This window comes from Pogona vitticeps, chromosome 5 (assembly GCF_051106095.1).
Source record: "Pogona vitticeps strain Pit_001003342236 chromosome 5, PviZW2.1, whole genome shotgun sequence".
Classification (NCBI taxonomy): Eukaryota; Metazoa; Chordata; class Lepidosauria; order Squamata; family Agamidae; genus Pogona; species Pogona vitticeps.
Window position 1 is genome coordinate 61,346,830 of NC_135787.1, and position 13,902 is coordinate 61,360,731.

Sequence of the window (13,902 nt, forward strand, 5' to 3'; positions counted from 1 at the left end):
GGCAAGCCTAGGCCGCCACCGCCCCGTAGCAACGGCGACGGCCCCAGCAACAGGGCCTTGCCGCCCAATGAAAAGAGCGGGAAACCGCGGGCCGGGTAAAGGCTTCTCTGCCAGTCGTCTTCTTCCTCTCGCAGACTCCCCTCTCCGCACCCCAGGGGCTGCAAGGCGGCGCCCACCACTCACTGGGAGAAAAATAACACTCTTCAGAGGTAGGTAGGGTGGACCCGACCCCCGCTTTTAGATACACGCCAGTAGTGTGAATTCAGAATCACACGTCGTGTCTAAAACAAGCCTGTAGGCAGCTACTGAAACAACGAAAACAGCAAACAAAAAAAGTGAAGCGAATGTCAGGGTGTAAAGAGTCATGAATGCCGGAGTCTCTCTTTTTTCCAAACTTAGATTAGCACTTGGGAATTGCGTCTGTGTAGCGCAGTGAAAGATTTGTTATTTTAAGCTGCCTCTGCGTGTGGCTGTGTGTGTGTGTGTTCGCTTGCTTGCATTATTGCTTAGTGGATGACAAAGATACAGTCTGAAGTTAAGGTCGTGGGGATGTACTAGCCCCAGTTCTCCGGCCAAATAGCTTGTTGCTTGTGGCGGATGAGAACATGATTTTCCTTTCCCGCGTTCAGAAACTAATCAGCAGTTGAGTCTTATGTGCTGATGACAGGGCAGCATCAGTAACAGGCTTGCTTAGAGGACGTTAAATATGCTGTGTGGATAGAGGTCCAGACTGAAGGTAGATGCCTCACTTTGAAATGTCATGGGGACCATGATTTGCTCCCCCACCCCCAATATCTGCCCAAGATAGTTATCTTTGCCTAGCAGTAGAGACAGGTCTAAAACCCACAAAACCCACTGTTTAGTGTCTAAACAGACACTAAAACTCACTTCCAGTATGAACATATTGCATCATAATTCCAACAAATAATGGGTGGGTAAGGATTCTGCAGCAGAGTTTTGAATTTCTGGTAAACATTCCTTTTGCTACACAGCAGGGCAGCTCCACGGAGGAGATTAGCTACAAGTCCTCCAGAGTCCACCACTTTCTCTTTGCACTTTTCACTCTGAGACATTTGTAGGACAAAGAATAAAAACCATTTTTACTTACAGTTGTGTAAAATTTGCTGACTTGTGTATGTTGCTTTCTTTACTGCACTCATACTTAGCAAGGAACCATAAAAACCATGAGGAAACAAATAACTGCATCCAACAGAAGAAAGAGAGGGGAAAAACACTCCCGCATAGAGGTAGGGCTCTTTCTGAAATCAAAGGCTGGAAAGAACAATTGGTTAGTGCTGGATAAATAGACAATTAGTCCAGCCCTCCCATTCCTTCCTTCTAGCCCATGAAGACTGTAAAAGACTGGGTCCCTGCTGATTTACTGGGACCATGGAACAATAGTTATGGCAACCCGTTTCTCTTAGAAGATTGGAGACCCCTTCCGGACCCGTTGGCAGAAGGAGAAAAGACTCATAATCATGTCACACACACTTGTTTATTGTTAAATGCACCAATAAATCTTTCGCCTGTTTTGAAGCAACAAAAATCTACTGATTTCTTTGAACCAAAAGAGGAGCCTAAAGTTGAACCCTCACATAGAGCTGAAATGGTGTCTTAGGTTTTCTTCCCATTCATGTTCAATACTGTAGCATAACCCTGATGTCTGCAAAGTGATTGCTTCAGTCTATCTTGGTAACTGAGGGTCAAATTAGATGATAGACCAAGCTCATACTTAGAAGTAGTGTTCAAGTGATAAAATATTTTGTATTTCTGTTTGCACATATTTTTCCTCATCTCATTATTTTGCATTCTGGAATACAGTGGTGCCTCACAGCACGATTGTAATTCGTTCCACGAGAATTGCTGTCTTGCGAAAAAATCATCTTGTGAGGTTCCCTATGGGAACCGCACAAGACAAATGAAATTTATTCGTCTTGTAAGGCATCAGTCTTGAAAAAAACATTTTGCGAAGCATGGTCATAGAAGAAACCATCTTGCGAGGCACCATAGCGATTACAAAAACCAATCGTCTTGCGGGTTTTTCATCCCGCAAGGCAATCGTCTTGCGAGGCACCACTGTACTTTGTTTTGTGATTGGTCATCAAAAGGTAAACATGGGCTGAATCTGCAAGTCTAATTTGTGAGGCATACAGCTTTGAATAAAATCCGTTGATGGATGAAAATAACAGGAAACATGCACTTCCCCCCTAATGTTTAGTTTGACCTTTTTGTTATTGTTAAGACATTAATACTATAGGACAATGGATAAGGGAATAGAAAAAAGGAGGACAATATGCTGTCTGTTTTGCCTTTTTCCTCTGTTAGCAATACATGTTTGTATAGTCTTGATTTGAATCTGTTCCTGGGTAGTCACATATCAGTAACATACAGAAGTCAGTTTTCTGGCTTTCATGGAATGCATACTATTCATGTTGGGGCTATCAATAAAATATAAACTGTTTCATTTATTAATCTGTGGTCTTTTAACAGAATTTGTTGATTAGTTGAACTGAAATCTGCATACTAACAAATCCTCAATATTGGTATGTTTTTGAAAATTGAAGGTGTGGTATGACAAAGTATAGTTTAATGCAGGGGTCCCCAACCCCCGGTCTGTGGCCCAGTGCCAGTCGGTGGCCTTGGTTGGACCGGGCCACGGAGACAGATCTTCTGCCCCCCAGCCCCTTTGCACATGCATGCGAGTGCACGCCACACAAGCACCCCCTGCCCCTTTGTGCATGCACGCGAGTGTGACTGTGCAAGCAAGTGCAGCTCCTGTGCGTGAGTGTGGGGATACCGCGCCCCACCTGCACACAGACCTCGTCCCCCCCAACCAGTCCATGGTATCAAAAAGGTTGTGGACCACTGGTTTAATATACAAAAAATATAATACCTATTAGAAGAAATAGCATTTACAAATATTCTGCACGTCTTTGTTGGAAGACATGATATTCTGATAATTCTGTGTGTGGCCTTTTCTATTATGAATTGCATTTGTTTTAATGTCTTTAGACTATCACTGATTTTGAAAGTATACTGTGGTTAGGGAATTTTTACAGGCAAAAATTCTATAAATTTGTTCAGTCTGTAACAATGGTGTATTAATATTTTATATGTTTTCTTACAGGTGTTTATCTTCACTTTAGGAATTGAAAGACTGAATGCTAGTGATTACTTCTCTGAGAAAGTTCTCATGAGTACCAGTAAGTCCACTGTTCTAAGTCTTCAAAATGTTTAGTGTCAGTAAATGTATTGATACTAAATATTAGTAAATCTTGCAGAGCAAGTAATGTTGATACAGAGTAATCACATTTCTCAAGATGCTTGTACTTTAAAAGCAGGTACAATATCAGGCTGCAAAATGTATTTCAAGAAGTCTTCCCAATGTTAGGATTGTTTGGTGGTGGTACTGGTGGATTGCAGCAGTCTAGTGCTGACTTTGAGGCTGTTGAATAAGACTAACCATTCTGGAACCTGACATTAAACAATTGACATGTCTGGGTATTATTTCTATGCTCTTTTGCTTCTGGTATTAAAAACTGACTCAAAGGTAAGCATATGTCAGAAACTCATCATCATTGGGCAATCAAGAAGACAGTGAAAGCCAACTCCCTTTCAACTCCTCTTTGTAAAATCAGTCTGTAAATTATGGTGCAACTCCCATGTAAATTATACATTCTATTTATTTTTATTGTATTTATATCCTAGCTTTCCCCCACAAAAATGCATTCAAGGCATGCATATTTTTTAAAAAACTGGGATATAATTAAAACATAAAATAAAAACAGAAAAAAACCACACAAACAAAAAAGAAACAACAGCATTCAACTAGTTAAGACCCCCATCAACATTAGTGCAACTTAAGTGTTATGTCTGAATAAAATAGTCTTTGTATACTTAATGAAGGATAACACAAAGGAGACCAGTCTGGGAGCTACTACCAAGAAAGCCATATCTTACATTCTCACTTAACATGCCTCCGATGGTGAAACCAAGAGAAGGGTTTCTGCCAAAGATCTTAATATCCAGACTACAGATGGTCACAAATCTGAAAAATGGTGGTTAGCAATGGTTCATAGGATAACTACCACGAACCAACCAGAAAACCAAACCAGTTTGCAGTTTGTTTTTTCATGCCCAGTGGATGGGTGGGGCTACCTGCTTCTGTGGCAACTGCCATCACACTGTATTGCCGGCTGACTGCACCACTGCCACAGTGCTGCAATTTATAGCCAGTACCATAGTCTGCCTCTGTTTGTGTTTTAGCAAAGAGAATACAGCTGAAAGACAGAAGATAATAAATGGGAATCTCAATAAACTATTGATTTGCATATATTTCTGATAGGTCTAAAAACTGTTATATGATTATTCTAGGAGGAACAAAGAGAAGATGGGAAGAAAGAGTAAAAAACATCGAGGAACTGGCATCTTCATATAAACAAAGGCCACTCTTTGCACGTTACAAACCACAGCTGTCTAAACTATGGCAACCATCCTCAGTTTGGAAACTTTTTCATCGGCAAACGCAAGCATTTAACTTTGCTATGACTTGTAAAGAGGTACAATAGTAAATTATTAGGAATGTGGCTTTACCGAAAAGATATTTTGTTAAGTTTCTGTTTTAGCACTTAATCATTTGAAAATTCATTTTGTTTATTACTGGGATTTATTTATGAAATACATTACTATTCAAAATATCCACAGTATTGTATCATTAAAATAATACAGACAAACAATGGTCCCAATCCTGTTTGTGTAACTTTGCATAGCAGATATTGATGACACCATCAGCTCACACTGCTAAAATACATTTTAAATTGATTTAATGCTTCCTTGTTTCAGGTCCTAGGGCTCCCTTTTGCTCTGGGGAAGCCTTTGGGAGCTGCAGGACAGAGGGAGGGGAGGCTTTAGTCACCAGAAATAGCCATTGGATCACCACTGCCAGGATTGAGATCACTGGCAGTGCTCTGACAGCAATTTTTGGCAATTAAGCCCCTTGCAGTCCTGAGGCTCCCAAAGAAGTGGACGGTTCAGTGGTTTAGGCCAGCAGTCCCCAACCTTTTTACCAGGGGTTGGGGACCTCTGGTTTAGGCAACTGGCTGCCAGTTGAGAGTTTGATTCCTCATTCTGCCTCCTTGGCAGAATGGACTCAGTGATCCATAAGGTTCCTTCCAGCTCTGCAGTTCTAAGATGATAGTGATAAAAGGCTTCCCCAAAGTAAATGGAAGCCCCAATGAGCCTCAGAAGCTAAAGCAGACAGATAGGAGGCATTTAATTAATTTAAAATAAATTTTAGTGACGTGAGCTGATGACATTGAATTCTACCACACAAAGTTACACAAATAGTAAGTTGGCTAATATGAAGAGAAAAGCAGCTCATCAACCTCAAGAAAGTTGTCTCAAACAGTCAAAATTTTAATTACACAGTGAAGAGCATATAAAGATGTTGTAACCCAAGCCTCCAAGGCCAGGGAATCATTACTGCTGCTAAGAAACCCCTGTCCAAGTCTCTTCCAGCTCCACCGTGGAAAGAAGATAGCAGGAGGACAGCCTGCTTTGCCAGCCTTAGAGGAGTGGGAAAACTGTTCTTCAGATCTCTGGAAGTTGAGTCATGGCAACCGGACATCTTTCTTATTAGGTTGAAACGTTTCACTATCGTTCAAGTAGCTTCTTTGGTCTTCAGATAAATCTAGTATTTTAGAAGTGGTAGCAAAAAACCATTTGAGCCAGTATGGTGGAGTGGATAGCTTTTTGAACTATGACTCAGAAGATTTGGGTTCAAATCAATGCTCAGCCATGGAAACTTGCTGTGAGTGGCAATAGTAATCCACTCCTTGAACCATCATATGCCTTGAAAAGCCTTTTAAGTTTGCCATAAGTTGAAAGCATATTGATGGCACACAAGCAGTAATCCTTTCTGGAAAGGAAAAGTCCACTATTCCCATGTTATGTACTATCCTACCTGAATACTTTTTCATGTCCAAATTCAGCTCAAAATTGACCCTAAGCACAAGTGATTAAACGAAATCTGTGTGTTCAAAACCCATGCACCTTTACTGGAGGTAAACAGCACCAATTGTTTGTTTTCTAGCTTTTCTTGTGTACTTCCTGGTTGAGATGGAAAAAACAGTGTTGAATCACAGTGTTGGTTCACATAGAACTTCCAGAATTACTTATTTCACTACAAATTCCAGAATCCAGTGGCCTCCCCTGATGATTTTGAAACCTGGGCAAATTATAAAGGGAGATGTAGTTTTTCAGATAGTTTGGACCCAATTATAAATCAAAACCAGCACTTTGAATTGTGCTCATTAATGGATTGGCAGCCAGTGGATCTATTGTGACAACAGAGTTATGTGATGCCTGTAACCAGCTCTGGTAGCAATCTGGCTGCAGCATTTTAGATTGACTTAAGTTTCCGAACACTTTCGAAAGGCAGTCTTATGTAGAGTGCACCACAGACATGGCACTGAATGGAAGCTGTAGAAGCATTACCAGATGCCTATTGATAAATCCGTTATCTAGCTAGACATTGTACCCAGTCCCTACAGATATAGCATCGAATAGTGAAATAACAAAAGCTTTTACATGCAATGTATATTCACTCTTTGTGAATCTGGCCCCTCTCATTAAAATGAAGGAAAAGTTCAGAACATCTTTGAATCCTGAAGGAACAGAAGAAAATGCTGGCACTGTAATGTGGAAAGAGAGAACTATTTGCCTCCTAGAATGAATGGAACCTCAGGGAAATCTAGCCCTTGGTCATAGGGAGAACTGGGTTACTTGGTGATCTTTAGGCTTTGGAATGGAGTTGACATAACCAAGGTGAATCTGAGAAAATGAGTTTTGTGCTCCAAAACAGCCCTTTGCAAATTTAAAGAACAGGCAGCTTCACCCCTGTGTCAGTCAGTGTATTCTCTGCCCTTCAGTGTGTGCTGTGGATGATTTGATGCTAGCTGTCGCAAGTGGTCTTGGTGTTGCTTGTTACACTGGGTAAAAGTTATTTAATGTTTTTATTAATTGTACTGTGTTGCTTCTGACATGATAGAAATACTGAGGTATTTCAGCACTTTAAATGATCTTACGTGCCTGTCCATATACTACGATAATTGTGAAGTAGTTCTCACTATCATTCGGTGAGAGCAATTATGCGGTTCATTCTAAATTCATGTTGCTCCATAAAACTCTTGTAATAAGCTCACTTTTGTGAACATAAGAATAAGCTAGAAAAACAGAAGATCATATATAGTTTGTTCCCATATGTCTTGGAAAATTGAGTTCAGTATCCTTCTCATGGAAGTTTACCACTATGGAACATGTTCCTGGTCTAACTCATTATTTTGCGCACAAAGAATAATTATCTTAATCATCCTTTTGTCACACTGGCCTTCTTGTATATATTATTTCTTGAGAATGCAGGAAAACATTGGAGACAAAGCATAAAGCAGTGGAACTGAAGTCCATAACTAGATTTGGGTACTTATATTTATTGATTGACACAAGACTAATTACATTTAAAAATTATTTTAAAAGGACGTTCATGTATTTGCTTTGGAAAGGAGCACTGAAAACAAACAAAGATTTTATCTTGTGACAACCTACACAGAGCTTTGGTTTTATTACAGGTAAGTATCTGAAAAGTAAAAACAAGGATGAAGACTGTACTCAGAATACTTGATGCATGCTTATTTGGAATCTAGTGGCTGAAATCCTGTTGTGTGGCTATGTTTGTGTAACAAAGCTGTGCAAGCTGTTACAAAATTTGTACCAAGGAAGAAATCTAAACCAGAGGCTCTGGTTGATGGCTGGCTTGCTGCCGCTACCAGAGTTGTTGACAACTAAATTGCTCCTAAACACCCTCTCCGTTGCAGAGCTCATTCAGCACCATGGTTTAACCAGTAGCTGTGAGCTATGAAGCAAAGTAGAAAAAGGCTAAACCCGATGGATTATAATTGAAAAGCTGTCAGCATCGCAACTAATCTTTACCTTACCAGGGTGAGGGCTGCCAGTTGAGCTTACTTCTCTGTCCAGATAAGAGAAGCTTCAAATCAGCAGGCGGAACATTTCTGTATAGTCTGCGATCTATCCGGAATTGGTCTAAGTGATAGGCCTCCTACTAGTATTTCACCTGACCAATTTGCAGCACCACGTGACAACGGAAACTGTCTTCGGACAAGCGCTGGCTCTATGGCTTGAAAACGGGATGAGCACCACCCCCTAGAGTCGGATACGACTGGACTAAAAATGTCAAGGGGAACCCTTTAATTTGCAGCATTTTAAAAATCTAAAGTGGAGGCCATCCACCAGGAGCTCTCTCCTTTTTTGAACACAGTAGATAGAGCAGAGACGTCCAGCACTCCGCCTTGCCCAACGAGACTCAATCTCTTTCAGCCTATGACGCCAGATATGGTGGGAAAAGCGCCTGACCGCTGTCATGCCACTACCTCCTTCCTTGACCCTTACCCGGCCTGGCTAATCAAAGCAGCCAGGCATATAACAACCGAATGGGCCACTGCAATAATTAACGGGTCTCTCCCGTTGAGGAGACACTCATTAGGCCCATTAGGAAGAAACCAAGTTTGGCGGCGGATGACATTGGCAATTATAGGCCCATCGCCAATGTTTCTTTCATGAGCAAAGTGGTAGAGAGGGTGGTGGCTGACCAGCTCCAGGCCCTTTTAGATGAAATCAACATCCTGGATCAATTTCAGTCGGGCTTCAAGCCATGCCACAGTACGGAAATGGCGTTGGTCACCCTGTTTGATGACCTGCTGAGGGAGGTTGACAGGGGTGAAATGTTTCTGTTGGTCCTTCTCGATATCTCAGTCACCTTCGACACCGTCGACCACGGTATCCTCTCGGGGAGGTTCTCCGACCTGGGAATTGGTGGTGCTAGCCTTGCTCTGATCCTTCTTGGAGGACCATCCCCAGAGAGTACAGCTTGGGGAGAATCCATGGAATCTTAATTGTGGGATTCTGCGGGGCTCGGTTATCTCCCCAATGCTGTTTAAAATCTACATGAGGCCGCTGGGTCAGGTCATCAGGGAGTGTGGGGCATTGTGTCATCAGTATGCTGATGACACCAACTCTACATCGCCTTTTCTCTAACAACAGTGGATGCCATTTCGTCCCTTCAGTGCTGTCTGGAGGCTTTATTGAAATGGATGCAGATGAATGGTTTGAGGCGGAACCTGGAGAAGACAGAAGTTTTAAGGCTGGGTGGCCTGACATTGGTGGTTTGAGAAACTCCCTTTCCTTTGGGGGGGGGGTTGACTCTCACCACAAAGAGTGAGGTTTGCAGCTTGAGGGTCCACCTGGATCTGGTGCTTACCATGGAAATCCAGGTAGCGTCAGTGGTCTGCACTGCCTATTTTCATCTTCGGCGGATTGCCCAGTGGCGTTCCTGTCTTGATGTGGGAGCCCTCACCACTCTGGTCCATGCGCTTGTAGTGTCGAGATTAGACTACTGTTGTGTGTCTACATGGCGCTACCTTTGAGGTTTAAATGGTGCAGAACGCGGCAGCCAGACTTCTTACTGGGGTGAGAAAACATCAACATATCTCCCCTACTCTGGCTGCCTTGCAATGGCTGCCCATTCGTTTCCTCATTGATTTCAAAGTATGAATGATGACATATAAAGCCCTAAATGGTTTAAGACCTCAATATCTGGTGGAACACGCCAAATCACTCGCTTTAGTCAAGATGGGTAACTGAGGAGCCTAATGCCGAGGGAGGCCTGAAGAGAAAGAACAAGAAAGCTGGCCTTCTCAGTAGTAGTCCCTCACCTCTGGAACAGTTTGCCCCCAGAAGTTTGTCTTGCTCCCTTGCTGGATGTTTTTAAGAGCCAACTCAAGATCTGGCTCTTTAGGCAGGCCTTCTCTCCTGTCAATATTTATTTGCTATCTTCAGTTGGATTAATGTTGTTTTATTTTATTATTCTTGAGTGTTGTTAGCCGCTCAGATTAGACTTTGGTCTAGATGGACAGGATATAAATTAAATAACTAAATCTTATCTAGGAAGCAGTTCTGCAAACAGCTGCATAGTCAGTTGTGTGGTTTCAGTGTGTGAATTGTTACATGGTTTGTTGCACAGATGTACGTAACTTCCTGAGCATAACTCCCCATGAATTTATGCAGGCATAACTTTATGCTATACCCGGTGTAATTTCATCCAGCAGTTGATCTGAAGTAGATATGAGTAGGGCATGACTGCAGCCAGTACAATAAAAACATTCAGTTGTTCTGTCTAGTTTTGTGTATAATATTGTCCCTTATAATTTCATCTTTTTTTAAACCAGAAATTTAGCATATTGTAACCTTTCTTTTCATGTTGAAATAACATTACTTCATTTATGAAAAACCCCTTATAGAATGTGATTGAAATGTACCTCTTCCATCTCTTTGTGTTTTTGAATTTTCCAGGAAATATTTTCAGATATAGTTAATCCTTGAAGTTTTAATTCATCAGCCAATGTGATTATTATTGCTGGAATCTTAAGACTAGGATAATAAATGTATAATTGAATTCTACAGAATCAGAATTCTACAGATTAGATATGTATGTTTACCAGGTTCTTTCTGTGTAGGGTCATTGCTACTTTTATAATCCTTTCTGCATTCTGGTACAAAAAAGGGAATACAGCCACTGGATAAATCATATTTCCATTCAATCCTTATTAATCTTTAAAAGCTCCTGTCCAGATCAACAAACTCCATCTTGAATTAGGAAGATTCTAAAAAGTTGGAGGGATCATTAAAAATGTAGGTCTCTGTACTCTTCTGAAGTTTGGCTCCATACTCCAAACTCTTTTTTAAATGATGTAGCACTTGCTGCATCATGTGATAAAATCTTGCTGCAACACTAGCACAACTGTACTTGCCTGTTCTGGTAACTTACTGTGCTGTGGTGTTGCAGCAGATATTTGGCCTTTATTGAATTTTGCTAAGCAGAAATTGAAATACACAGCAATTGTAATAATATAAGTGAGATTCTTTTTTAATCTAGGACACATCATGAAACAAGTCTTATGCATTGCTATGAAGTTATTCCAGAAACTGCTGTTTGCAAACTTTACTTTGATTTGGAGTTCTACATACCAACAAATGAAGGAGCAAATGGAAAACAGATGGTAGCAGACTTAATAGAGGTAATTTTTTTTAAAAAATCAAGAAAATACATTTAGGTTAAATATCAGGGTTAGTGTTTAAACTACCCTGTTTCCCTGAAAATAAGACCTAACCTAAAAATAAGCCCTAGTATGATTTTTCAAGATGCTCGCAATATAAGCCCTAACTCAGAAATAAGCCCCGGTTAAGTGAAACCCCGCCCTCCACCATTGTGCAGCAACCAGAAGAAGATTACATGACTGTATTTGAATAAATGTGGATTGTTATACATGAAAATAAAAAATAAAACATCCCCTGAAAATAAGCCCTAATGTGTTTTTTGGAGCAAAAATTAATATAAGACCCTGTCTTATTTTCGGGGAAACATGGTATAATAGGCATAGATTGCCAAGTATGTGTGTAATCACCTACTTAAATGCAGAACAGGAAGAAAAGTGTGTAAGCTTTTCTTCCCAATCTGGAGGGCTCCATGTTGTCGAGTCTCACACTGGTTGCATGATTGGTCATGCAATTGGGAGCCTTCCAGATGTAATTTTCCTTCAGCTCCACTTTTAAGCAACAGGATGCCCCGCCTATAATGTCTAGGAGATTGTTTATTTGGCTCTTTAGTTTTTCTTATCTTTATACATATTTTTGTTTTTATGGCTATAATCTCTTCATGTATAAATATAGATAAAGAACAAATAATATTGTGTCTTTGCAGTTTGTGTGTAAAAAACTAGATGAACATTATGGAATCAAATGTTCAGCTGAAGATGTTTTGAATTTGGATTCTAGCACAGAAGAAAAATTTAGTTGCCATTTAATATTTCAGCTCTGCAATGCTGCATTTAAGAATAATATCCATATAGGTAAGGATAAACTTTTTTTTCCAATCCCTGCAAATTATGATTCACAGATTATATAATAATTCAGATATTTCAGAATCTGATCATTTTTTTTATCACTGACAATTAAGTTTTGAAAAAATGGACGTTCATCTATTGGAAGGAGTAGAACCAGAAGAATTCAGTTGAACTTCTAAGAGTCAGATCACACTGCTAAATTCCTCCATAAACTCCTCAGTGTAATGGTGCATAGGGAGATAAGTGTGGTTGTATGCACAATGAGTTGACAATTATTCCTGTGATCACAGCTACTGTATAATTTGGGAATATGAATTGGACTGAAATAATACATATGATAATGGAGTAAATGGGATGTTATAGGAAGAAATGGCTTTAGGGCATCCCAATGGCATAACAACTGATGTAAGTGGTTAGAGTATTTATTAGACTAGGGTTTGGTGGGTTCAAATCTCCACACACCTGTGAAGTTGATGAGAAGATCTCAGATTAAGCACTTCATGGAGTTGTGATGGGGAGAACCATGTCCAACACCCTCTGTTACATGGAGGAAAAGTGGTCAATATGTAAATAATAATAACACATAAATTCAGTACATGGTGTTTGCACAGCTTGAGTTGTTGCTCTGAGCCTGCTTACCTCTGAAGAAGTTCCACAGAATTCATTTCTGAGGAGACATATATAGGACTGCAGTGGCATTCTGTACAGTGACTTATGAATGCCCCTACCTACGAACATTTTGACTTACAAACAGCTCTGGTTGCAAAATTTTGCTTCGACTTGTGAACGGAGCTTCAACTTACAAACAGAAAAAATGGGAGGAAAGCGGGAAATTTAAACTTTAAACTTTCAGTTAACCGTTGGCCAGCAAAGAGGCTGCTTGTCTGCTACCTAACTTGCCTCAGTGGTTAGGGAGTGTGGATACGGAGAGAGACCTCAGACTGCCTGGTATTGCCTGGTACTGTACTGTACGTACTGTTTTTTTTTTGGCTTTTTTTTTAAATTTTGGATTTTTGGATTTTTTGACTTTCTTTTTTAAAACAGAGAGACTGCCTGTTCTGGGTGAGTAAACTGTATTTACTGTACATGTGTTTTGCCACTTAGGTTTGGACTAGGTTGTAGGGTTATGTTTCTGTACTCTGATGGGTTTTGCAGACCCTTTCTGCAAGGGTCTGTGCTGGCTGGTCTCCCCCCCCCCCCCGTCTTCTCTCTCTCTCTCTCTGCTCCCCAGGTGCTTGGTTTGGTTTAAAAGGTGTTTTGTTTAAAAGGTGCTTGGTTTGGTTTAAAAGGTGTTTGGTTTAAAATGTGTGGGTTTAGCATGTGTGGGTTTAAAATATGTTTTAGACTCCAAACTCTCTCCCCACTCCATTGTCTCCTCTCTCTGTCTTCTCTTTTTGTGGTTAAAAGCACAAACCTTCGTCTGAGGGGTCTGTGTGCCCCAGTGATGACCTTCTTTCTTTCCTCTTTTCCCCATTGTTCCCTCCCTCCCTCCTTTCCTGATCTTTTTTTAACCTAAGCCATTTTAGGTTAAAAAAAATCTCCCCCTAGTGGTAGAGGATGGATTAATCGATTTTGCATTACAACCAGCGTTGACTTACAACCAGTGCCTCTACATACAAACAAAAAACAGCCGGAATGGATAAATCGGGCTTCAGTGCATTTCAATGGGAAATGCTGATTCGACTTACGAACATTTCGACTTACAAACATCTTCTGGGACGGATTAAGTTCGTAAGTCGAGGCACCACTGTATTTACCTTGCTCCATAAAGCTGTTTTGGTTTGATAGAGGCTGTTGGCTGGCTTCCTACAGCATATAGGATTGTTTCTCAGGATACATTCTGTACTTTTGATTAGTTGTGTTGTTATCACATGGGGGTATGAAAAGCTATTATGTGCTTATTGGGTCTGTGACCGCAAAATAAATACTA

The 13,902-nt window shown here is 40.6% G+C and overlaps 1 protein-coding gene across 3 annotated transcripts in view; it reads left to right on the forward strand.

The window, feature by feature from the left end:
• PRIMPOL (primase and DNA directed polymerase) overlaps positions 1-13,902 on the forward strand; it is a 43,210-nt gene that overhangs the window by 20,101 nt on the left and 9,207 nt on the right. Inside the window, exons 1-6 of one of the 3 annotated variants that reach the window (XM_020802674.3) lie at positions 75-209; positions 3,128-3,203; positions 4,375-4,559; positions 7,534-7,625; positions 11,006-11,147; positions 11,831-11,978. In XM_020802674.3, the coding sequence (XP_020658333.3) occupies positions 3,194-3,203; positions 4,375-4,559; positions 7,534-7,625; positions 11,006-11,147; positions 11,831-11,978 (577 nt within the window). In that variant the 5' untranslated portion in view covers positions 75-209; positions 3,128-3,193. Of the gene's footprint in view, positions 1-62; positions 210-3,127; positions 3,204-4,374; positions 4,560-7,533; positions 7,626-11,005; positions 11,148-11,830; positions 11,979-13,902 lie in introns of those variants that run through there. The other 2 variants (XM_078393900.1, XM_078393901.1) reach the window with 2 other exon arrangements.